The 27,010-nt window shown below is 35.2% G+C and overlaps 2 protein-coding genes across 5 annotated transcripts in view; one reads left to right on the forward strand and one right to left on the reverse strand.

The window, feature by feature from the left end:
• The window catches only part of LOC143232180 (uncharacterized), a 28,440-nt gene extending 15,783 nt beyond the window's left edge, over positions 1-12,657 (forward strand). The window contains exon 7 of one of the 3 annotated variants that reach the window (XM_076467315.1): positions 12,521-12,643. In XM_076467315.1, the coding sequence (XP_076323430.1) occupies positions 12,521-12,565 (45 nt within the window). In that variant the 3' untranslated portion in view covers positions 12,566-12,643. Of the gene's footprint in view, positions 1-12,450 lie in introns of all 3 variants that reach the window. The other 2 variants (XM_076467294.1, XM_076467305.1) reach the window with 2 other exon arrangements.
• The window catches only part of LOC143232168 (gamma-aminobutyric acid type B receptor subunit 2-like), a 291,391-nt gene continuing 268,018 nt past the window's right edge, over positions 3,638-27,010 (reverse strand). The window contains exons 12-20 of one of the 2 annotated variants that reach the window (XM_076467285.1): positions 24,242-24,349; positions 19,714-19,836; positions 17,437-17,547; positions 14,479-14,703; positions 13,773-13,934; positions 12,504-12,633; positions 11,767-11,860; positions 10,485-10,849; positions 3,638-6,100 (exon numbers count right to left, since the gene is read on the reverse strand). In XM_076467285.1, the coding sequence (XP_076323400.1) occupies positions 5,829-6,100; positions 10,485-10,849; positions 11,767-11,860; positions 12,504-12,633; positions 13,773-13,934; positions 14,479-14,703; positions 17,437-17,547; positions 19,714-19,836; positions 24,242-24,349 (1,590 nt within the window). In that variant the 3' untranslated portion in view covers positions 3,638-5,828. Of the gene's footprint in view, positions 6,101-10,484; positions 10,850-11,766; positions 11,861-12,503; positions 12,634-13,772; positions 13,935-14,469; positions 14,704-17,436; positions 17,548-19,713; positions 19,837-24,241; positions 24,350-27,010 lie in introns of both variants that reach the window. The other variant, XM_076467277.1, reaches the window with a different exon arrangement.

The raw sequence follows: 27,010 nt of genomic DNA on the forward strand, positions 1-27,010 counted from the left end.
TGGTGTCATCGATTTTTTTAAATTTTTGTGTTGTGCTTGTTCATCAACCTGAACATAAATACGATTGAACAGTTTCAATAAAATGTTATTTCGATAATGTCAATATGTTGTCCGGTTACTCATTTGCCACAAATCAGTGTCCATTTATAATAGAACTTCGGACTTCAAAGATGGATTCATTTGTTTTGTTTCTCTCCGTTTGCTATTACTGTTAAGACTTCAAACTAAAACGTTCCATTTGGATGTTTACTTATGTGTATGTGTGACTGGATCTCGGATCTGTAAAGCGTTTTGAAACCAATTTTGTTTTGTTGGTGATATGATTTATATTTGTGTTTTATGTTTAAATTCAAAGTTACCTGGTGTAATATCTGTTGTTGTTTTCTCTTCGAATGGAACGCGTATCTAAAATTAATCTTTGCTTTTATTTCTTCTTTAATTCGACTTTATGTTGATGTAATAGATTTTTTTCCTTTTCTTTTATTGGAATTTTTTGTAGGATTTCTCCTTTAATTCAGCTTTGATCTGAGTTTTCTATGTTTTGATTTCTCCTTTAATTCAGCTTTGATCTGAGTTTTCTATGTTTTGATTTCTCCTTTAATTCAGCTTTGATCTGAGTTTTCTATGTTTTGAGTTCTCCTTTAATTCAGCTTTGATCTGAGTTTTTTTATGTTTTGATTTCGCCTTGAATTCAGCTTTGATCTGAGTTTTCTATGTTTTGATTCCTCCTTGAATTCAGCTTTGATCTGAGTTTTCTATGTTTTTGATTTCTCCTTGAATTCAGCTTTGATCTGTTTTCTATGTTTTGAATTCGCTTTTAATTCAATTTTTGTCAATATGAGTTAAGTTTTAATAAACTTTGTATTGTCTTAATGTTTTTTGTTTCGTCAGTAGTACTTATATAGGTGTAATCCATGTTTTTGTTGATGTAATTATGTTTTTATCTTAGCCTCTAATTCTGTTTTTGATGGTGTAATCCATGTTTTTGTTGCTGTAATCTGTGTTTCTATTTTATCTTCTAATTCAGTTTTTTTAATGATGTAATCCTTGCTTTTGTTGCTGTAATCTGTATTTTTATCTTATCCTCTGATTCAGTTTTTAATGTGCTGTAATGTGTTATCTTGGCCTTTAATTCAGTTTTTTAATGGTGTAATCCATGTTTTTGTTGCTGTAATCTGTATTTTTATCTTATCCTCTGATTCAGTTGTTTAATGGTGTAATCTGATTTAAATTAATTGTCTATGAATCACAAGACATCATTTAAACGATCAATATATTAAACCTTCGTTTCTTTAGTCCCCCTCTGGGACAGCGGTAAGTCTTCGGATTTACAACGCTAAAATCAGGGGTTTGATTCCCCTCGGTGGGCACAGCAGATAGTCCGATGTGGCTTTGTTATAAGAAAAACACACACATACACACTTGTTCTTTAATTTATTCATAGTTCATAAATGCTACTTCTCACGACGACACATCAAGCACTATGGACAATGTAGCCAATAGTATGAACCATGTATGTATGCTAATAAGTTGGTTGTACAGAAAATTAAGTACGTTATAGTAAAACAGTTTTGAATATGTAAATTAACAAGTCATGTGACAACCATATAAGGTAGTGGTGAGACAGTATAAGAACTACATTTTGACATTGGTATTTTAGGTTGTGTGATGTCACCAAAACGTAATCGCTTTTGGAAGGACATGAAACAGTGAGATCAGAAATTTAGAATTAGCAAAACAAGTATATTTCCTGTGTTTAATGGCACTGGAAAACAAGAACATATGTATCAACTTGGGATACCAAGACTATGCAGAAAGAGATTTGCAACAAGTCTTATTCCAGCCGTGTTGAGCAGAATGTGGTGTCTTATAAAAAAGTGAGAATTCATGAACGCAAAAATTAGTGTGAAAACCTGTTTACACAACAGTAAACAACAAAATCAAAGAGGCGACATGAGTCATATTAGCACAGGTTGCTTCCACGACATATCCGTTCGCCTGCCACAGATATTACTCACCTGAAAAATGAAACAGATATTCTGAGATCAAGTTACAATAGCTGACGATCAACTGAACTTTCAGTTGATTCTTTTAAAATTAAGTTTTACCAGTGTATGAAAGACAATATTATATAATACGTTTGAGTACTGTTGGTGGTTTGAGTAGATTCGTGAGAGTCTTAGTTAGAAAGGTATTAGTAATTTCAGGGTTAAGTCAAAGTAGATGGAAAATAAATTATCAGCTCTGTTTAATGAGCAAGCTTTCTTTTGTACGTGAATGGTATAAAGCTGTCTAATTGTGTAAGGAGTCTAGTAAACGGTTTGTTTGTTTTTCTGAAATAATGAATATTCATGGCATTGCATACGAAGATATATCACTCGAGTTGCCAGACTTATTGTCTATGAATTTAACTGCTCACCCAGCATGATTAGGGCATTCGACTCGTAATCTGAGGGTCGCGGGTTCGCATCCCCGTCGCGCCAAACATGCTCGCCCTTTCAGCTGTAGAGGCATTATAATGGGATGGTCAATCCCACTATTGGTTGGCAAAAGAGTAGTCCAAGAGTTGGTAGTGGTGATGATAGATGCCTTCCCTCTAGCCTTACACTGGTAAGTTAGGGACAGCTAGCGCAGACAGCCCTCGTGTAGCTTTGCGTGAAAGTTAAAACAAGCAATTTATCTGTTGAAATGGGCGCTGGGGTATTGGTGCCTTCCTGTACTAAATGGAATATGGAAAGCCTGTATGGAGGAGTGGTGTGGCTTAGACACGACAATTCTACGTTAGTATCTCTTTGCAATAGAATATACATTGTAGGACTATTGTCAGGATTCAGTCACCAAAAACAACATGACTAGACATGACAAAACAGACTACTGAATAATAACGATCCAAAACTGTTTTAACATAACATACGTAAAATGTACTTCATGAGACCCTGAAGCCACGTGTGATAGTAACTCATTAAGATATTACATATATTATATTATTTCTAAGTGTTTTTCTATATCTTGTTGATTTTATTGTGATAAACTTGATGATTAAACTAATTTTAAATTATCTGAAATATTGTAACTGAGAAATACCAAGAATTTTAGAAATATATGAATTTTTCGCATTTGTTTTGAAAATAAAAATTATTTAGGTTACCAATCTTTTATGCATGAAGAAAGTAGAAATATATCAAACATTTAATAGGTTTTTTCCCATGACATGAGCTAAATCTTTGAGACTTCAAGAAGAATAGCGAATCCTGTAGTAGCTAGTGTGAATAAAACAAAGCGACTAAGTCTCGTATGCTCAATGTCCATCCCTTGAGGGCCTGGCATGGCCTAGCGCGTTAAGGCGTGCGCTGCGTAATCTGAGGGTCGCGGGTTCGCGCCCGAGTCGTGCCAAATATGCTCGCCCTCCCAGCCGTGGGGGCGTTATAATGCGACGGTCAATCCCACTTTTCGTTGGTAAAAGAGTAGCCCAAGAGTTGGCGGTGGGTGGTGCTGACTAGCTGCCTTCCCTCTAGTCTTACACTGCTAAATTAGGGACGGCTAGCACAGATAGCCCTCAGTAGCTTTGTGCGAAATTCCAAAACAAACAAACCATCCCTTGATCTCCATCTAGTGGCGATATTACGAACGTCAAAAGTAAGCATAGTGAACTTTAAGATGTTTCCTTTAAGGCAAAAGTGAAAAGAAACACAAAATAATTATTATTTAATAGTTTATTAACAACATTTATGGAACTGTTTTAAGCAAATAATAATAATAATAATAATAATAATTCGTATGATATGGTATGTATTTCAAAACTATTTTTTGATTAAAAAACTGATACATTTCTCATATCAAAAGTACTCACACTCTGAGTGGGTTTGAGGGAAGATAATATATTTTCATTTTATAGACACGAGATTCCCACATAAGATTAGCAACAAGTTCATTAACATAAACAGTATTATACCAGAAGCAGGTGTTTTTCTTTGGTTTGCAACAAATTATAAGTTAAAGAGAAACGTCAAGTAGACACTTTGGTCCATATGGTCACAGTTGAGACTTTTAAACAACAACAAACGACATGAGCTGACTGAGCTAACGTTAACTCAGCTAACGTTAATTGAAAGTTTGTTTGATCGGTGAATCTAAATCACTTTTTCATCACATGGAATTCATAAAATACTGGGATTCACACAGTATAAAAACGTACTAAAGTTAACACCAAATATACAGAATATGTTATCCAAATTGTTTAACACTGGGTATCTGATTACATCAAGGTACTGTAACTAACGTGGTGGTTTATCGTTTAAGATATGATTTGTTTCCCTCGGGCACAATATAAACATCAGATGACCACACTCCACTACTCACCCCCCGACTTGATGTACAGAAAGCCTATAATCACGTGTTATAACTTAAAGATGTAACGAGGGGGTAAGGGTGGAAATCCGCTTTGCGATGCAACCAAACAATGATCACATCACAACAAGTAATGTTCATAAAGAGAAATTCAGATCTGTTTAATATTGTGGATTACGTTTGTCGTAGAACGAACGATGCTGAGCACTTCTGTAAACCTTCGCCTAATATCAGATGTAAGTGTCTTCATGGCGAAAACAAAGAGTAGGTTCGGTAGTGTCAATCATAGTTTTCTCATCTCTCGCTTAATTCAATCACACGTCAGTGTTGTATCATGGTTTCTCTTACTCAGTTCAACCACACGTCAGTGTTGTATCGTGGTTTCTCTTACTCAGTTCAACCACACGTCAGTGTTGTATCGCGGTTTCTCTTACTCAGTTCAATCACACGTCAGTGTTGTATAGCGGTTTCTATTACTCAGTTCAATCACACGTCAGTGTTGTATTGCGGTTTCTCTTACTCAGTTCAATCACACGTCAGTGTTGTATCGCGGTTTCTCTTACTCAGTTCAACCACACGTCAGTGTTGTATCGCGGTTTCTCTTACTCAGTTCAACCACACGTCAGTGTTGTATCGCGGTTTCTCTTACTCAGTTCAACCACACGTCAGTGTTGTATCGCGGTTTCTCTTGCTCAGTTCAACCACACTTCAGTGTTGTATCGCGGTTTCTCTTACTCAGTTCAACCACACGTCAGTGTTGTATCGCGGTTTCTCTTACTCAGTTCAACCACACGTCAGTGTTGTATCGCGGTTTCTCTTACTCAGTTCAACCACACGTCAGTGTTGTATCGCGGTTTCTCTTACTCAGTTCAACCACACGTCAGTGTTGTATCGCGGTTTCTCTTACTCAGTTCAACCACACGTCAGTGTTGTATCGTGGTTTCTCTTACTCAGTTCAACCACACGTCAGTGTTGTATCGCGGTTTCTCTTACTCAGTTCAATCACACGTCAGTGTTGTATCGCGGTTTCTCTTACTCAGTTCAACCACACGTCAGTGTTGTATCGCGGTTTCTCTTACTCAGTTCAATCACACGTCAGTGTTGTATCGCGGTTTCTCTTACTCAGTTCAATCACACGTCAGTGTTGTATCGCGGTTTCTCTTACTCAGTTCAACCACACGTCAGTGTTGTATCGCGGTTTCTCTTACTCACTTCAATCACACGTCAGTGTTGTATCGTGGTTTCTCTTACTCAGTTCAACCACACGTCAGTGTTGTATCGCGGTTTCTCTTACTCAGTTCAACCACACGTCAGTGTTGTATCGCGGTTTCTCTTACTTAGTTCAACCACACGACAGTGTTGTATCGCGGTTTCTCTTACTCAGTTCAACCACACGTCAGTGTTGTATCATGGTTTCAGCTAGGAAGACGATCCACAGTTTGTAAAAAAACAAAAACATTTTAATTAAATGCGCTATCAGATCATAAGTATTCTACTATATCACACTTTATAGACGGGAAAGACGAGTACAGTGATGTGACATCTCTGTTCAATTTTCTCTGTTCTGTTTCATTAGTCATGGGTCTGCTAAAGCTGGGATAGAAAGGAGAAAGCCTATGGGAATCGGCTTGTCTATCAGGTATTACAGAAACACCTACTACACCCCTAGGTGTCGCTGAACCTGACCGAAAAGTTCCAAGACTTTTCGCTCGTCGACGAATACTCTCTCTGAGTTGTCGAGAGGTGTCGCTTTCTATATTATAAATAAAAAGAGATATAAAGTATTTAATGTACGATACTACCACAAATATACAATATATGTATTATATTATACACGTTAATGGAAAGTAAGTTTTATTTCTTCTACAGACAATAATATATATATTAATGATATATGCACTAGGTCATATATTAATGATATATGCACTAGGTGACAAACAAGTGCAGTATCTTCAAGCTTAACTCCGAAGCCCTCAGTGGCATGGTATGTCTGCGGACTTACAATGCTAAAAACCGTGGTTCGATACCTGTGATGAGTACAAACAAAGGGACACAAACTTAAATCTAAGTTAACTGATATATTCTGTGACAACAGTGTATGTTGTACGATTCATCTAAGTTAACTGATATATTCTGTGACAACAGTGTATGTTGTACGATTCATCTAAGTTACTGATATATTCTGTGACAACAGTGTATGTTGTACGATTCATCTAAGTTAACTGATATATTCTGTGACAACAGTGTATGTTGTACGATTCATCTAAGTTAACTGATATATTCTGTGACAACAGTGTATGTTGTACGATTCATCTATGTTAACTGATATATTCTGTGACAACAGTGTATGTTGTACGATTCATCTAAGTTAACTGATATATTCTGTGACAACAGTGTATGTTGTACGATTCATCTAAGTTAACTGATATATTCTGTGACAACAGTGTATGTTGTACGATTCATCTAAGTTAACTGATATATTCTGTGACAACAGTGTATGTTGTACGATTCATCTAAGTTAACTGATATATTCTGTGACAACAGTGTATGTTGTACGATTCATCTAAGTTAACTGATATATTCTGTGACAACAGTGTATGTTGTACGATTCATCTAAGTTAACTGATATATTCTGTGACAACAGTGTTTGTTGTACGATTCATCTAAGTTAACTGATATATTCTGTGACAACAGTGTATGTTGTACGATTCATCTAAGTTAACTGATATATTCTGTGACAACAGTGTATGTTGTACGATTCATCTAAGTTAACTGATATATTCTGTGACAACAGTGTATGTTGTACGATTCATCTAAGTTAACTGATATATTCTGTGACAACAGTGTATGTTGTACGATTCATCTAAGTTAACTGATATATTCTGTGACAACAGTGTATGTTGTACGATTCATCTAAGTTAACTGATATATTCTGTGACAACAGTGTATGTTGTACGATTCATCTAAGTTAACTGATATATTCTGTGACAACAGTGTATGTTGTACGATTCATCTAAGTTAACTGATATATTCTGTGACAACAGTGTATGTTGTACGATTCATCTAAGTTAACTGATATATTCTGTGACAACAGTGTTTGTTGTACGATTCATCTAAGTTAACTGATATATTCTGTGACAACAGTGTATGTTGTACGATTCATCTAAGTTAACTGATATATTCTGTGACAACAGTGTATGTTGTACGATTCATCTAAGTTAACTGATATATTCTGTGACAACAGTGTATGTTGTACGATTCATCTAAGTTAACTGATATATTCTGTGACAACAGTGTATGTTGTGCGATTCATCTAAGTTAACTGATATATTCTGTGACAACAGTGTATGTTGTATGCGATTCATCTAAGTTAACTGATATATTCTGTGACAACAGTGTATGTTGTACGATTCATCTAAGTTAACTGATATATTCTGTGACAACAGTGTATGTTGTACGATTCATCTAAGTTAACTGATATATTCTGTGACAACAGTGTATGTTGTACGATTCATCTAAGTTAACTGATATATTCTGTGACAACAGTGTATGTTGTACGATTCATCTAAGTTAACTGATATATTCTGTGACAACAGTGTATGTTGTACGATTCATCTAAGTTAACTGATATATTCTGTGACAACAGTGTATGTTTATACGATTCATCTAAGTTAACTGATATATTCTGTGACAACAGTGTATGTTGTACGATTCATCTAAGTTAACTGATATATTCTGTGACAACAGTGTTTGTTGTACGATTCATCTAAGTTAACTGATATATTCTGTGACAACAGTGTATGTTTATGCGATTCATCTAAGTTAACTGATATATTCTGTGACAACAGTGTATGTTGTACGATTCATCTAAGTTAACTGATATATTCTGTGACAACAGTGTATGTTGTATGCGATTCATCTAAGTTAACTGATATATTCTGTGACAACAGTGTATGTTGTACGATTCATCTAAGTTAACTGATATATTCTGTGACAACAGTGTATGTTGTACGATTCATCTAAGTTAACTGATATATTCTGTGACAACAGTGTATGTTGTACGATTCATCTAAGTTAACTGATATATTCTGTGACAACAGTGTATGTTTGTACGATTCATCTAAGTTAACTGATATATTCTGTGACAACAGTGTATGTTGTACGATTCATCTAAGTTAACTGATATATTCTGTGACAACAGTGTTTGTTGTACGATTCATCTAAGTTAACTGATATATTCTGTGACAACATTCATCAGTGTACGATTCATCTAAGTTAACTGATATATTCTGTGACAACAGTGTATGTTGTACGATTCATCTAAGTTAACTGATATATTCTGTGACAACAGTGTATGTTTAAATGATTCATCTAAGTTAACTGTATTCTGTGACAACAGTGTATGTTATCGATTCATCTAAGTTAACTGATATATTCTGTGACAACAGTGTATGTTGTACGATTCATCTAAGTTAACTGATATATTCTGTGACAACAGTGTATGTTGTACGATTCATCTAAGTTAACTGATATATTCTGTGACAACAGTGTATGTTGTACGATTCATCTAAGTTAACTGATATATTCTGTGACAACAGTGTATGTTGTACGATTCATCTAAGTTAACTGATATATTCTGTGACAACAGTGTTTGTTGTACGATTCATCTAAGTTAACTGATATATTCTGTGATAACAGTGTATGTTGTACGATTCATCTAAGTTAACTGATATATTCTGTGACAACAGTGTATGTTGTACGATTCATCTAAGTTAACTGATATATTCTGTGACAACAGTGTATGTTGTACGATTCATCTAAGTTAACTGATATATTCTGTGACAACAGTGTATGTTGTACGATTCATCTAAGTTAACTGATATATTCTGTGACAACAGTGTATGTTGTACGATTCATCTAAGTTAACTGATATATTCTGTGACAACAGTGTATGTTGTACGATTCATCTAAGTTAACTGATATATTCTGTGACAACAGTGTATGTTGTACGATTCATCTAAGTTAACTGATATATTCTGTGACAACAGTGTATGTTGTACGATTCATCTAAGTTAACTGATATATTCTGTGACAACAGTGTATGTTGTACGATTCATCTAAGTTAACTGATATATTCTGTGACAACAGTGTATGTTGTACGATTCATCTAAGTTAACTGATATATTCTGTGACAACAGTGTATGTTGTACGATAAGTTAACATCTAAGTTAACTGATATATTCTGTGACAACAGTGTATGTTGTACGATTCATCTAAGTTAACTGATATATTCTGTGACAACAGTGTATGTTGTACGATTCATCTAAGTTAACTGATATATTCTGTGACAACAGTGTATGTTGTACGATTCATCTAAGTTAACTGATATATTCTGTGACAACAGTGTATGTTGTACGATTCATCTAAGTTAACTGATATATTCTGTGACAACAGTGTATGTTGTACGATTCATCTAAGTTAACTGATATATTCTGTGACAACAGTGTATGTTGTACGATTCATCTAAGTTAACTGATATATTCTGTGACAACAGTGTATGTTGTACGATTCATCTAAGTTAACTGATATATTCTGTGACAACAGTGTATGTTGTACGATTCATCTAAGTTAACTGATATATTCTGTGACAACAGTGTATGTTGTACGATTCATCTGTGACAACAGTGTATGTTGCGATTCATCTAAGTTAACTGATATATTCTGTGACAACAGTGTTTGTTGTACGATTCATCTAAGTTAACTGATATATTCTGTGACAACAGTGTATGTTGTACGATTCATCTAAGTTAACTGATATATTCTGTGACAACTAAGTTAACTGTGTGACAACATGTATGTTGTACGATTCATCTAAGTTAACTGATATATTCTGTGACAACAGTGTTTGTTGTACGATTCATCTAAGTTAACTGATATATTCTGTGACAACAGTGTATGTTGTACGATTCATCTAAGTTAACTGATATATTCTGTGACAACAGTGTATGTTGTACGATTCTAGGGTTATCAACAACATACATCGCAGTTAATTTAAAAAATCGGTTATTGAAGTGTGTATTAGCTTCACAAGGTTTAAATTCACCTGGTGTTAAAATATTTATATAAGATACACTTACCGTCTGAAAACTGACCATTCTCACATATATCAGTGTCAGACATATCTTTCTTATGGTGGTTTGTTCTAGAATACGACGGTTCTGCCGACTCCACGGTGACCTTACTGACTTGTACCGAAACTTGTTTGTGTAATTCATTCGATTCATTACTACTCTCGGAATCTATGTGTCTAATGATTTGGCTGATTTGTTCCATGAAAGACAGGGGGCGAGACTGAACGAGCGAGGAAGCACTGGTTTCCGTGTCTAGAACCTCCGAAAGCGGCAACTCAGATTCGGGGCTCGATCCTTTTCTGCTACTGATAGGACTCTCTTCCATGCCAGTGGTAACTAGGGCAACTTTAAAGGAAACTGAAGACAGTTTTCTGGAAGAGTATAATAACATGTTATCTTTTACCTGCTCTTCACTATGTTCAGCAAAAGAATCTCTGTGTATAGTTTAGTTAACCCTACTCACTCAGAATCTTACTGTATGTTTTAGTTAACCCTACTCACTCAGAATTTTACTGCATGTTTTAGTTAACCCTACTCACTCAGAATCTCTGTGTATAGTTTAGTTAACCCTACTCACTCAGAATCTTACTGTATGTTTTAGTTAACCCTACTCACTCAGAATTTTACTGTATGTTTTAGTTAACCCTACTCACTCAGAATCTCTGTGTATAGTTTAGTTAACCCTACTCACTCAGAATCTTACTGTATGTTTTAGTTAACCCTACTCACTCAGAATCTTACTGTATGTTTTAGTTAACCCTACTCACTCAGAATCTCTGTGTATAGTTTAGTTAACCCTACTCACTCAGAATCTGTGTATACTTTAGTTTACTCTACTCACTCAGAATCTGTGTACACTTTAGTTAACCCTACTCACTCAGAATCTGTGTACACTTTGGTTAACCCTACTCACTCAGAATCTCTGTGTACACTTTAGTTAACCCTACTCACTCAGAATCTTATTGTATGCTTTAGTTAACCCTACTCACTCTGAATATTATTGTATGCTTTAGTTAACCCTACTCACTCTGAATATTATTGGGGACTTTAGTTAACCCTACTCACTCAGAATCTTATTGTATGCTTTAGTTAACCCTACTCACTCAGAATCTTATTTATGCTTTAGTTAACCATACTCACTCTGAATATTATTGTAGACTTTAGTTAACCATACTCACTCTGAATATTATTGTAGACTTTAGTTAACCATACTCACTCAGAATATCAAAGTATATTTGAAATAACCCTAATGATGATGCTTTGTTTCAAAAGAATAATACTGCCTTACCTCAAAGGTTGTTTCTCTTCTGGTTCTTCTTCTGAGGACGAAGAACTGGTAATAACTGTGATTTCTCTATCTTGGTGAAAGTTGGGAACAATGACTGTTTAGGAGATATTACGTTGTTATAAACACAAACAAACGAGGCGTGTGTGATTAATAAAGACATACAAAGTTATTTCAAAAATAATTTTAATCACATATAACCTTATGAAAGAATTGTTCCAGGATAAAATAACTTCACGTGTTATCCTCTCGTAATCGTTGTTTCTATAGTGGAAGATTGCTCAGTTAAAAAGTTTAGGAATATAAAATGAGCTAAAGTCTAGTTATTTATGACGTCTTTCCCAAAATTGTGCATATCCACTTTCAGAGACATCACTTAACACTAACTGTATAATACTGGCTGTGATAAACATAACTGCTAACTCTACAAATATACGTTAATAACATTCTTTATATTATTTCTACAAACCCAAGTTAATAACATGTCTTATCACTGTTCATGCTTATAAGTTCTACAACTCTTTATGTTATAAAGAGTTTCAATGCTGATTTAGTTATACATGTCTAAACAGCAGTTTTGTTAAATTACTGGTTATCCTGAAGTTTTCAGCACACCCAGTTTTACACCTGTTTCTAACTCATTGGGACCTCTGACTTAATAACGTTACAAACTCTTTCTTATACAAGATATACCAAGTTTTGGAACCTTAGATATTCTAAGAATCTCTATAAGCACGAACCTTGGATGTCTTCACAGTTTCCATCAGAAGAAGCTTCTGGGATTGGTGACGTCACTCCATGACTAATTATGATTACTGGCTCATCCATATCTTTCAAGCTTGCCATCAGATCTTGCAGCTCCATATTTCTCTAGGATACATTAGTACTTGTAATATAATATTATGTAACAGTGTGATAAAACTGTAGATTTGTTTAATGACGTCAATAAAGATGTTTCATAAACTAGAATCAAGTCTTACTAAATAGTTCTCGATGTTAACTTAAATTACTACACTAACAATAAATCCTCACTTTATTTCAAAATGTGGTTTGATATTTATAACCTTGGTTTTACAATTAGCAAATTGATCTAACACACTACTTCCTGTCTACTGTTACTACAGAGATATCTTCAAACTAGATAATACTTCCTGTCTACTGTTACTACAGAGATATCTTCAAACTAGATAATACTTCCTGTCTACTGTTACTACAGAGATATCTTCAAACTAGATAATACTTCCTGTCTACTGTTACTACAGAGATGTCTTCAAACTAGATAAACCTTCCTGTCTACTGTTACTACAGAGATATCTTCAAACTAGATAAACCTTCCTGTCTACTGTTACTACAGAGATATCTTCAAACTAGATAAACCTTCCTGTCTACTGTTACTACAGAGATATCTTTAAACTAGATAATACTTCCTGTCTACTGTTACTACAGAGATATCTTCAAACTAGATAAACCTTCCTGTCTACTGTTACTACAGAGATGTCTTCAAACTAGATAATACTTTCTGTCTACTGTTACTACAGAGATGTCTTCAAACTAGATAAAACTTTTGGTCTACTGTTACTACAGAGATGTCTTCAAACTAAGTAATACTTTCTGTCTACTGTTACTACAGAGATGTCTTCAAACTAGATACTTTCTGTCTACTGTTATTACAGAGATGTCTTCAAAGTGAGATGTTGACCACAATTGATTATCACCGAATAGGAGAAAGGATTAATTCACTTAACATATTTTATTTAATAAATCATTAATATCACATATTTATTACGTATATCACTGTATTACGTATTCATTGAAACGTTCTTATAGGTGAATATAAAACCACTTCTAAGTCATCCTCGAATGGTAACAAAGGTTCATTCTTGTTTATATCATAAATAATTTCAAATTGTACGACTTCATATCATAATATAATCAGCATTTACTCGTGTTGGACATAATAATAAAAGTTTGTAGTTATGATATGGAGTACAAATTAAAATTAGTGGTACCTCTTCCAGCTTTTGCCTGTATCTGTAATTTTCGTCTTGGAGACGTCTAATTCGACTGTGTAGTTCGAACTCTTCCGAATCTCTTCTGGACTTCTTCACAGGTTTCAGGGTGGCTCTCATGCGTCTCTCTCCAATACTTGGATTTTTCTTTAGTTCAACAAGCTAGAAATAGACAAGGAGTCGATTATCTGATATCTTAATTTTTTATTATTTCAGTTCGTGACAGGAAATACAATCAAACGTAGTACATTCATATGTATATATATATGTATATATAAGGCCTGAATAAAATAATATTAAACTGTGGTACGACCGCAGTGCACCATGGGAGATCTGGTCTGGATAGTGTCTGGAAATAAAAGTTATAAAACAATATTAATGAAAGTCAGTTGAAAACAAGATGATTCCTTAGGAGCTGTATGAAACATACTCAAAAGCATTTTATTGGAGATATGTGTGTCTCTTTGATTGATATATATAAAAGGCCATCATAAGTTATTTGTCAATTGAAAATATGGAGAACAAAGTAGCTATTCTGGTTGCAAAACAGACTAACTTACTGGGATAAAGTTCTTCGAATTTAAGTACCTTAACATTTAAAACCAGAGGAGTAACACATGAAAATTAGACAATTACACGAGTAACTTAGGAACTGTTATCTTTAAGAATAAAAGATATATACAAGCCTTGCCCTCACCAGTCTCACCTTGGGCACGAATACCAAACACAAGGTGGTGGTAGAACAGAAGATAATAAAGATGGAGATTATGATAAAGGCAGCGTCCTGGTGTTCTCGGAGCACAAAGGAAACAGCGGCACCGGTCGCACACAGAATTACTACATTGTAAACGCTCATTCCGATATATTTGGAGTCGTTAAGTGCTGGAATACTCACGTGTCTGGTTTCCCAAGCAAGGAAGCAGCCAAATGCCTATGAAGACATCAGAATGTATTGTGAAGTTAGTACACGGTCGATCTGATATATATATTAATAAACGAGAAGTTATACTTGTAAATGTGAAACGACAATACATCTCTCCCGTTTGACATTAAAATGTCTTTCATTTACCTTCAAGTTATTTAAATGTATATTAAATACATGAAGTATATTACACTACAGTATACGTATATATATATATGCAATATACAGGATTAATTCAACAAACTACGCTAGTCGTTCCTTGTTTTCAGCTAATAGAATAGAAGGAAGGCAGCTAGTCAGCAGCATTTACCGCCGACTCTTGTCCTACACTAATTGAGTAGATCTTAGTTTCTCTTACAACAAACCCCCGACCCCCAAAGTTCAAAGCGGGATTTTGCAGTAGTCTGGAACTTGAACCCCAAGATTACGCCCGACCCATGAAAATAAAGAATAGAATTCCTACATCAGAAGTAATGATTTTATAATTTTAGTTATGGATACATACATCAGTAAAACTATAAAAGTACAGAAAAAATTTTGTTAGTAAATGTAAGAAACATTTTAATATGTATCTTAAAGGTGTCTAGATTGTTCAAATATACATCCCCCTGTGGTACAGTGGGATGTCTTTGGATTCACACCTCTAGAAACCACTCAATACCCATGGTGGGCAACGCATGCATAGCCCATTAGACAGATTTGTGCTTAATTGTAAACAATCAATCAGTCAAATATATCAAAACAATATTTCATAACCATGTAAATATAATACTAACCACGACAGAGGAAAAGATAAGTTATTTCAATGTACCATAAATCAATAATAATAATTATGAGAAAAGATTGTTAAGTTATAAACAGTATTTAATACAAGGGAGCTGACAGAACTGGAAACTGTTCAACAAATACTGGTTAAGAATGGGGGAAAGTTAATTATATATATGTTGATTATTGAAGTGATACCGTTGTTATATAATGTTATCCAAATACAACTTATTGAACATTTTCTACAAATAAACCATTTATTTTTTCGAGTGATGGAGTATATTATAAATGTATATATATTATAATATATATTATATTATAATATATTAGTGCTTTTGTTGAGGTTTCAGTAAAAAAAGAAAATCCTCTTTCTCTTAAAAACTCACCATAAGTAACCCTTTATATGCGTAGATAGAACCAAGAAAGATCTTAAAAACTCATCATAAGTAACCCTTTATATGCGTAGATAGAACCAAGAAAAGTTTTAAAAACTCACCATAAGTAACCCTTTATATGCGTAGATAGAACCAAGAAAAGTTTTAAAACTCACCATAAGTAACCCTTTATATGCGTAGACAGAACCAAGAAAAGTTTTAAAAACTCACCATAAGTAACCCTTTATATGCGTAGATAGAACCAAGAAAGATCTTAAAAACTCACCATAAGTAACCCTTTATATGCGTAGATAGAACCAAGAAATATTTTAAAAACTCACCATAAGTAACCCTTTATATGCGTAGATAGAACCAAGAAAGATCTTAAAAACTCACCATAAGTAACCCTTTATATGCGTAGATAGAACCAAGAAAAGATTTTAAAACTCATCATAAGTAACCCTTTATATGCGTAGATAGAACCAAGAAAGATCTTAAAAACTCACCATAAGTAACCCTTTATATGCGTAGATAGAACCAAGAAAAGTTTTAAAAACTCACCATAAGTAACCCTTTATATGCGTAGATAGAACCAAGAAAGATCTTAAAAACTCATCATAAGTAACCCTTTATATGCGTAGATAGAACCAAGAAAAGTTTTTAAAACTCACCATAAGTAACCCTTTATATGCGTAGACAGAACCAAGAAAAGTTTTAAAAACTCACCATAAGTAACCCTTTATATGCGTAGATAGAACCAAGAAAGATCTTAAAAACTCACCATAAGTAACCCTTTATATGCGTAGATAGAACCAAGAAAAGTTTTAAAAACTCACCATAAGTAACCCTTTATATGCGTAGATAGAACCAAGAAATATTTTAAAAACTCACCATAAGTAACCCTTTATATGCGTAGATAGAACCAAGAAAGATCTTAAAAACTCACCATAAGTAACCCTTTATATGCGTAGATAGAACCAAGAAAGATTTTAAAACTCATCATAAGTAACCCTTTATATGCGTAGATAGAACCAAGAAAGATTTTAAAACTCACCATAAGTAACCCTTTATATGCGTAGATAGAACCAAGAAAGATTTTAAAAACTCACCATAAGTAACCCTTTATATGCGTAGATAGAACCAAGAAAGATTTTAAAAACTCACCATAAGTAACCCTTTATATGCGTAGATAGAACCAAGAAAGATTTTAAAAACTCACCATAAGTAACCCTTTATATGCGTAGATAGAACCAAGAAAGATTTTAAAAACTCACCATAAGTAACCCTTTATATGCGTAGATAGAACCAAGAAAAGATTTTAAAACTCATCATAAGTAACCCTTTATATGCGTAGATAGAACCAAGAAAGATTTTAAAACTCATCATAAGTAACCCTTTATATGCGTAGATAGAACCAAGAAAAGTTTTAAAAACTCATCATAAGTAACCCTTTATATGCGTAGATAGAACCAAGAAAGATCTTAAAAACTCACCATAAGTAACCCTTTATATGCGTAGATAGAACCAAGAAAAGTTTTAAAAACTCACCATAAGTAACCCTTTATATGCGTAGATAGAACCAAGAAATATTTTGAAAACTCACCATAAGTAACCCTTTATATGCGTAGATAGAACCAAGAAAGATTGTCATCTTGTGACTTTTGCAAAATTCCAACTCTGGTATAACAACTGAATCTTCGTTCTGTGCAGATGGCTAAAAGAAATGTTAAAAAGGTTTTTAATAAGACAGTTTACCAGTTTAGTTGATAGATATGTAATAGAATAAATCATCCCATCACACTTTACCAGTTTAGTTGATAGATATGTAATAGAATAAATCATCCCATCACACTTTACCAGTTTAGTTGATAGATATGTAATAGAATAAATCATCCCATCACAGTTTACCAGTTTAGTTGATAGATATGTACAGATGTACAGATGCTAATAGAATAAATCATCCCATCACAGTTTACCAGTTTAGTTGATAGATATGTAATAGAATAAATCATCCCATCACAGTTTACCAGTTTAGTTGATAGATATGTAATAGAATAAATCATCCCATCACCTTCTCAGTAATCTGAAAAAGAGTAAATAAAAAAAACAACTGAACTATTAGTGAATGTCGATTAGTTATCTTTCACTTGAGTCCATTTTTATATACATTTATTTCTTTGTTGTTAATGGAACATTATTTCTTCATGGTGATAACTTATCTTCATTATAATGAAGATTTGTAAGATATTATATATATTGAAATGAGGTTAACAGAAACTACTACAAATAACTACCAAATATTAATGGACCACGGTATCAATATTTTATTGGTAGAAGATTGTGGTAGTTCCTATTAACCTCAAAGATTAATGAACCACCATGTCAATATGCTACTGAGGTTTATAGGAACTATCACAACCTCCCACCAAAGATTAATGAACCACCGTGTCAATATTTTAATGAGATTAACAGGTTTATTATTTCGTTTATTTATTTTTGAATTTCGCGCAAATTGTGGAAAACTTGGAAAAAAAAAGTTTCATTTTGAACTTGAAACAAAACAAAAGAAACTTTATGTGTGAGACATGTTCCTCCAGACAAACATGACATTCATGACTGTAAAATACAAAAACCATAATATCAAATATTATTAGTTTGGTTTGTTTATTCATTTTGCGCAAAACTACACGAGGGCTATCTGCGCTAGACGTCCCTAATTTAGCAGTGTAAGACTTGAGGGATGCCATCTGGTCATCACCATCCACCGCCAACTCTTTTACTAACGAATAGTGGGATTGACCGTTACATTATAACGTTCTCACGGCTGAAAGGAGGAGCATGTTTGATGTGACAGGGACTCGAACCCGCGACCCTCAGATTACGAATTGAGCGACCTAACCGCGTGGCCATGTTGGGCCATCTTTGAGAAAAAGTTATTCAAAAAGTATAATTTAATTTGATTTCGAAATCGTAAGAATGTTTGGTTCGTAAGAATGTATTACAAGTTATAACATATTCTCAATATTCATAAAGAATTAATATTGCAAATAAGCTCTTCATACTTAGTTCAACAGTTATTGTGGTCGGTAGTAAAATTAATTCAAAAATATTCAAATATAAATTATATGAATGAACTAATAGGTGCTTGTTATTAATTCTTAGTCTAAAAAAATCTGATTCGTAAATTACATAAATAAAGTTGATAATTAAAATTCACTCCCGTTATATGATTTGCACCCTAAACGTTATAAATAATTAAAATGATATTTATTTAGTGTTCCGTATCCTAGCCGTATGATGAGTCATCCTATTAGAAAAACAACCTCATTGGTACTGGGTATGACAGAGTTACGGTGGTTGATACATTATAACATATTCTTCTTCGTTTTCACTGAGGTTGAACGTCACTTATCAGTCACCCTTTATCCACTTCGGCTTAAAGTGTAAGAGTAGTGGATCGATGAGCCATCATCCGCTTTGCTAACAGGAGAAAATAGCCTTCTATTTTGAAACAACGCTATCTTTCCTGCAAAAAATGTGGTTAGTTGCCAATTAATGAGCAAGTTTCTGCACATATCCAGAATGAGGAAAATTTTACATGGGTTTACTTGAACAACTTTATTTGTCCAAACAGAACTGAAAAGAAATAAACAAATTCAGATATTAATAGTATCTAAGGCAGTAGGAAAAGCATGCTACCATCCTGTACCTCAGTTCATTTGGCTATTGATTTTGTTTTAATTCGAAAACTTAAGCAGCTCATATAAAACTGTACATATATATTACATCCATCCATGTTCAAGGTTAGATAACTATACACAGGAAAAGAATCTTTACTAAAGTGCATTAAGAAGGAAAGATACACTATCGCTTGGCTTACCATTTTTGTTCCGAGGCTAGTTTCTCTATAGAAAGGATCAATGACCTGCCAAGTGGTTAATATGGCTATATCTACGATGACCAACACTCCGACTACCATAAATAGCTTGTAATCTTGGATAACCTGCGATAAAAGAAGACAATTTACACTTTACGACCTCCATTCTATGGACAACGTACTATTTATATTAGAAAGGTCAACAAACCTTAGTTCCACTAATTCTAACACAAGTAAGAGCTTGAAGTGTACTCGGAAGACAACTTTTATCCATAATAAACTGGTCTTGTTTGTAACCTCGCGAGTTATAAACATACTGTTTGTGTGTTTTTTAAATTTCGCGCAAAGCTACACGAGGGCTATCTGCGCTAGCCGTCCCTAATTTTGCAGTGTAAGACTAGAAGGAAGGCAGCTAGACAACACCACCTACCACCAACTCTTGGGCTACTCTTTTACCAACGAATGGTGGAATTGAGCGTACCATTATAACGTCCCCACGGTTGAAAGGGCGAGCATGTTTGGTGCAACGTGGATTCGCACCCGCGACCCTGGGATTACGAGTCGAACGTCTTAACCCACCTGGCCATAATGTCAATCACCTGTAATTATTTAAAGAATATCCAAAAAATGGTTGGTCCAGTCACAGCGGATGGTGTTCAATGACAGTGACTGGTATTTCATACAAAGTCATATGTAAGATAATTTAGAGGTAAGACTCGAGCGTTTTATTAACCAGTGAGTTAGGTTTCTATCACTAATTCAGAGTTACAGCAGGTGTGGACTGTTCGAGCATTTGCAAGTTATAACATGTGTAGATGGTTCAGTTATTTACGTGTTATAACATCACAATGTCTTAGAAACGTTTATATTTCACGAAGGTTTTTACTCGAAAATATTCCTTTGTAAACATGTAAACAGAAAAGGAAATACACAAAACAGATCAATGACCAAAATTGGGAAAATATGTAGATATTAAAATATCAAAATAAAAAAGGAAGATAGAAAGAACAAGTAGCATTATAACTGAAGAAGATTATTGGAGAACAGAGAACCTTGTCACCAAGAGAACCTCTGTTTCTTATAATAGTCGAAGTAATAAGAGAAGTAATACTATTTATTTACATTTGATACTTGACGTTAAACATATTAAAATCATAACAATAAAGATACTAATAATATATCAATAAAGTTAACAATTATTATTTCTCTTGCTGGCTGCCACGATACCGGGACTACGCACTGACAAACGTACTGCGATGGGATTCCTTAAGCGAAGGGAGGAGAATGTTTGATTTGGCCGATGCGAAACTCATCTAACGTGTTAAATAAACCCATTAGTCAAATCGAAAATGAAGGACCAGCAGAGTACCAACGTCTAGAGGGGGGGGATATTCCTCCCATGCACAATCATTTTTTATTTTTAATAATATTTAATAATTTACTTTCTTTATTGTACAATGTCATTAAAATTCCCACCAAACCACAAGATGAAGGAACCTTAATAAAAATGAATATTGTTCTAACATTAACTGGCACTCGTTAAAGTTATTTCTCTAAATAATTCCAGTTTTGTTTCTTTACGAACTTCATAGAAAGACTTCACACGTTCAACTCCCAGAGGGTTAAAAAGACTCTCTTCTCTTCTTCTCTGGTACCTCTTTGGGACCGTAATTTAAACCATTTCTTCTCTCAACGTTGGGAGTTCGTGGTAAAGACCGCTTTTACGTCATTAATTAGTAAAGCTTAAACCATTATTTTTTAAAACTAAATTATTTTTATATTGAGATACAGTTAAGGTTAAACATATTACACAGTTTGGTATAATGAAAATCGTGTTGAATACGGCAAAATCGCCTCTCCGTTTCTCAAATATTCTTATATATGTTTAAGTAATGCATTTTACATACTAGTATGCATATGTAAATACAAAGCTGTATAATAGTCAGACACGTTGGTCAGAGATTAGTCAGAAATAGTTTGTTCATGGTCGTTTAGGTCACGAACTTCAGGAATAAGATAGTGTTGGTAATAAATACAATCTACAGTAATGTTATATTAACGTAACCTTATGCACGTAAGATGTAATAGGTTTGAAACTCTGATGTAACTACCTAGTGAAAAAAATGAGACAGCGTTTAGGCTTCTGTACTGTGATCTGAAGAAGACCTCAGGACAGAAGTCGAAACGTCGTCTCCTATTCATTCCTGTAATATAAAGATTTAGTAATTTAGTTTATGCTAAACTGCTACGCCAAAATCGTAATATTTAAGTTTCAAAACAGACGTAAACGTAAAGCATCTCAATAAACGTAATATTATTTGACTACGATGCTATCTTTTACAAACATGACGTTATGTTCGAGGTTTTTGTTCCGTTTCACAACACAATGTTCTTAGGTTTCAGTTTTAGTTAGTTAGTTTGTTTTTTTGAAATATGCGCAAAGCTACTCAAGGGCTATCTGTGCTAGCCGTCCCTAATTTAGCAGTGTAGGACTAGAGGAAAGGTAGCTAGTCATTACCACCCACCGTGCAGTGTAGGACTAGAGGGAAGGCAGCTAGTCATCACCACCCACCGTGCAGTGTAGGACTAGAGGGAAGGCAGTCAGTCATCACCACCCACCGTGCAGTGTAGGACTAGAGGGAAGGCAGTCAGTCATCACCACCCACCGTGCAGTGTAGGACTAGAGGGAAGGCAGCTAGTCATCACCACCCACCGTGCAGTGTAGGACTAGAGGGAAGGCAGATAGTCATCACCACCCACCGTGCAGTGTAGGACTAGAGGGAAGGCAGCTAGTCATCACCACCCACCGTGCTGTGTAGGACTAGAGGGAAGGCAGATAGTCATCACCACCCACCGTGCAGTGTAGGACTAGAGGGAAGGCAGCTAGTCATCACCACCCACCGTGCAGTGTAGGACTAGAGGGAAGGCAGTCAGTCATCACCACCCACCGTGCAGTGTAGGACTAGAGGGAAGGCAGTCAGTCATCACCACCCACCGTGCAGTGTAGGACTAGAGGGAAGGCAGCTAGTCATCACAACCCACCGTGCAGTGTAGGACTAGAGGGAAGGCAGCTAGTCATCACCACCCATCGTGCAGTGTAGGACTAGAGGGAAGGCAGCTAGTCATCACCACCCACCGTGCAGTGTAGGACTAGAGGGAAGGCAGATAGTCATCATCACCCACCGTGCAGTGTAGGACTAGAGGGAAGGCAGATAGTCATCACCACCCACCGTGCAGTGTAGGACTAGAGGGAAGGCAGATAGTCATCACCACCCACCGTGCAGTGTAGGACTAGAGGGAAGGCAGATAGTCATCACCACCCACCGTGCAGTGTAGGACTAGAGGGAAGGCAGCTAGTAATCACCACCCACCGTGCAGTGTAGGACTAGAGGGAAGGTAGCTAGTCATTACCACCCACCGTGCAGTGTAGGACTAGAGGGAAGGTAGCTAGTCATTACCACCCACCGTGCAGTGTAGGACTAGAGGGAAGGCAGATAGTCATCACCACCCACCGTGCAGTGTAGGACTAGAGGGAAGGTAGCTAGTCATTACCACCCACCGTGCAGTGTAGGACTAGAGGGAAGGTAGCTAGTCACCACCACCCACCGTGCAGTGTAGGACTAGAGGGAAGGCAGATAGTCATCACCACCCACCGTGCAGTGTAGGACTAGAGGGAAGGCAGCTAGTAATCACCACCCACCGTGCAGTGTAGGACTAGAGGGAAGGCAGATAGTCATCACCACCCACCGTGCAGTGTAGGACTAGAGGGAAGGCACCTAGTCATCACCACCCACCGTGCAGTGTAGGACTAGAGGGAAGGCAGATAGTCATCACCACCCACCGTGCAGTGTAGGACTAGAGGGAAGGCAGCTAGTCATCACCACCCACCGTGCAGTGTAGGACTAGAGGGAAGGCAGCTAGTCATCACCACCCACCGTGCAGTGTAGGACTAGAGGGAAGGTAGCTAGTCATTACCACCCACCGTGCAGTGTAGGACTAGAGGGAAGGTAGCTAGTCATCACCACCCACCGTGCAGTGTAGGACTAGAGGGAAGGCAGATAGTCATCACCACCCACCGTGCAGTGTAGGACTAGAGGGAAGGCAGCTAGTAATCACCACCCACCGTGCAGTGTAGGACTAGAGGGAAGGCAGATAGTCATCACCACCCACCGTGCAGTGTAGGACTAGAGGGAAGGCAGCTAGTCATCACCACCCACCGTGCAGTGTAGGACTAGAGGGAAGGCAGATAGTCATCACCACCCACCGTGCAGTGTAGGACTAGAGGGAAGGCAGCTAGTAATCACCACCCACCGTGCAGTGTAGGACTAGAGGGAAGGCAGATAGTCATCATCACCCATTTCCAACCCTTGATCCACTCTTTTACCAACGTTTGATCGTTACATTATAACGCCCCCACGGATGAAAGGGCGAGCATTTTTGGTGCGATCAGGATTCGAACCCGCGACCCTCAGATTACGAGTCGAACGTCTCAACCCAAGTGACCATAGTTTTAATAAACACTTTTACTCACCTTTTTATTCATTTTAATATTTGTAAAAATAGCGTGAACCCTCCAGGTCTTACTAAACATGGATCCAAAAGCCAGAGTGAACCCGTTCATCAGGACCCACGCTCTAGCCTGTAGGATAAGAGTACATTTATTGTTTTTTTTTTTACAGAAATTATTTAACTATAGAAAATTAAGAGATGACAGAACAAATGGAACCTTTGAACGAATTACCAGAACAACGAATCACAAATCCGGTCTTAGAACAAGTGTTAAAGATGTAACAAACACTATCATACCTGTTCAGATAATAAATGATATAGAGAACCAAGAACCAAACAATAGTAGCTTATGAAACTATAAGAAGATAAAGTTAAAAAACAGTAACTAAAGTAATAGAACAATTCATATCATAAACAACATTCATACTTCATTACCACAGTGCATAGAAAAGAGTGGTACTTTATGATATATCAGAACAACATGTCTGGTACTATAAAAACAATGATTACCACAGTACGAGTTACATAGAAAACAATGGTACTTTATGATATATCAGAACAACATATCTGGTACTATAAAAACAATGATTACCACAGTACGAGTTACATAGAAAACAATGGTACTTTATGATATATCACAACAACATGTCTGGTACTATAAAAACAATGATTACCACAGTACGAGTTACATAGAAAACAATGGTACTTTATGATATATCACAACAACATGTCTGGTACTATAAAAACAATGATTACCACATTACGAGTTACATAGAAAACAGTGGTACTTTATGATATATCACAACAACATGTCTGGTACTATAAAAACAATGATTACCACAGTACATATAAAACAGTGGTACTTTATGAAATATCACAACAACATGTCTGGTACTATAAAAACAATGATTACCACTGTACGAGTTACATAAAAACAGTGGTACTTTATGAAATATCACAACAACATGTCTGGTACTATAAAAACAATGATTACTACAGTACGAGTTACATAGAAAACAATGGTACTTTATGATATATCACAACAACATGTCTGGTACTATAAAAACAATGATTACCACAGTACGAGTTACATAGAAAACAATGGTACTTTATGATATATCACAACAACATGTCTGGTACTATAAAAACAATGATTACCACATTACGAGTTACAGAGAAAACAGTGGTACTTTATGATATATCACAACAACATGTCTGGTACTATAAAAACAATGATTACCACAGTACATATAAAACAGTGGTACTTTATGAAATATCACAACAACATGTCTGGTACTATAAAAACAATGATTACCATAGTACATAGAAAACAATGGTACTTTATGAAAAATCACAACAACATGTCTGGTACTATAAAAACAATGATTACCACTGTACGAGTTACATAAAAAACAGTGGTACTTTATGAAATATCACAACAACATGTCTGGTACTATAAAAACAATGATTACTACAGTACGAGTTACATAGAAAACAATGGTACTTTATGATATATCACAACAACATGTCTGGTACTATAAAAACAATGATTACCACATTACGAGTTACATAGAAAACAATGGTACTTTATGATATATCACAACAACATGTCTGGTACTATAAAAACAATGATTACCACAGTACGAGTTACATAGAAAACAATGGTACTTTATGATATATCACAACAAGATGTCTGGTACTATAAAAACAATGATTACCACATTACGAGTTACATAGAAAACAATGGTACTTTATGATATATCACAACAACATGTCTGGTACTATAAAAACAATGATTACTACAGTACGAGTTACATAGAAAACAATGGTACTTTATGAAATATCACAACAACATGTCTGGTACTGTAAAAACAATGATTACCACAGTACGAGTTACATAGAAAACAGTGGTACTTTATGATATATCACAACAACATGTCTGGTACTATAAAACAATGATTACCACAGTACATAGAAAACAGTGGTACTTTATGATACATCACAACAACATGTCTGATACTATAAAAACAATGATTACCACAGTACGAGTTACATAGAAAACAATGGTACTTTATGATATATCACAACAACATGTCTGGTACTATAAAAAAATGATTACCACAGTACATAGAAAACAGTGGTACTTTATGATATATCACAACAACATGTCTGGTACTATAAAAACAATGATTACCACAGTACATATAAAACAGTGGTACTTTATGAAATATCACAACAATATGTCTGGTACTATAAAAAAAATGATTACCACAGTACATAGAAAACAGTAGTACTTTATGAAATATCACAACAACATGTCTGGTACTATAAAAACAATGATTCCACAGTACATAGAAAACAGTGATAGTTTATGATATATCACAACAACATGTCTGGTACTATAAAAACAATGATCACCACAGTACATAGAAAACAATGGTACTTTATGATACATCACAACAACATGTCTGGTACTATAAAAACAATGATTACCACTGTACGAGTTACATAGAAAACAGTGGTACTTTATGAAATATCACAACAACATGTCTGGTACTATAAAAACAATGATTACTACAGTACGAGTTACATAGAAAACAGTGGCATTTTATGATATATCACAACAACATGTCTGGTACTATAAAAACAATGATTACCACAGTACGAGTTACATAGAAAACAGTGGTACTTTATGAAATATCACAACAAGATGTCTGGTGCTATAAAAAAAATAGATTCTTCACTACAATTCTCTCTTCCACACCCATCAGTTTCTCATAATTTTACTGTT

This window comes from Tachypleus tridentatus, chromosome 1, assembly GCF_004210375.1.
Source record: "Tachypleus tridentatus isolate NWPU-2018 chromosome 1, ASM421037v1, whole genome shotgun sequence".
In the NCBI taxonomy this organism is placed as follows: domain Eukaryota; kingdom Metazoa; phylum Arthropoda; class Merostomata; order Xiphosura; family Limulidae; genus Tachypleus; species Tachypleus tridentatus.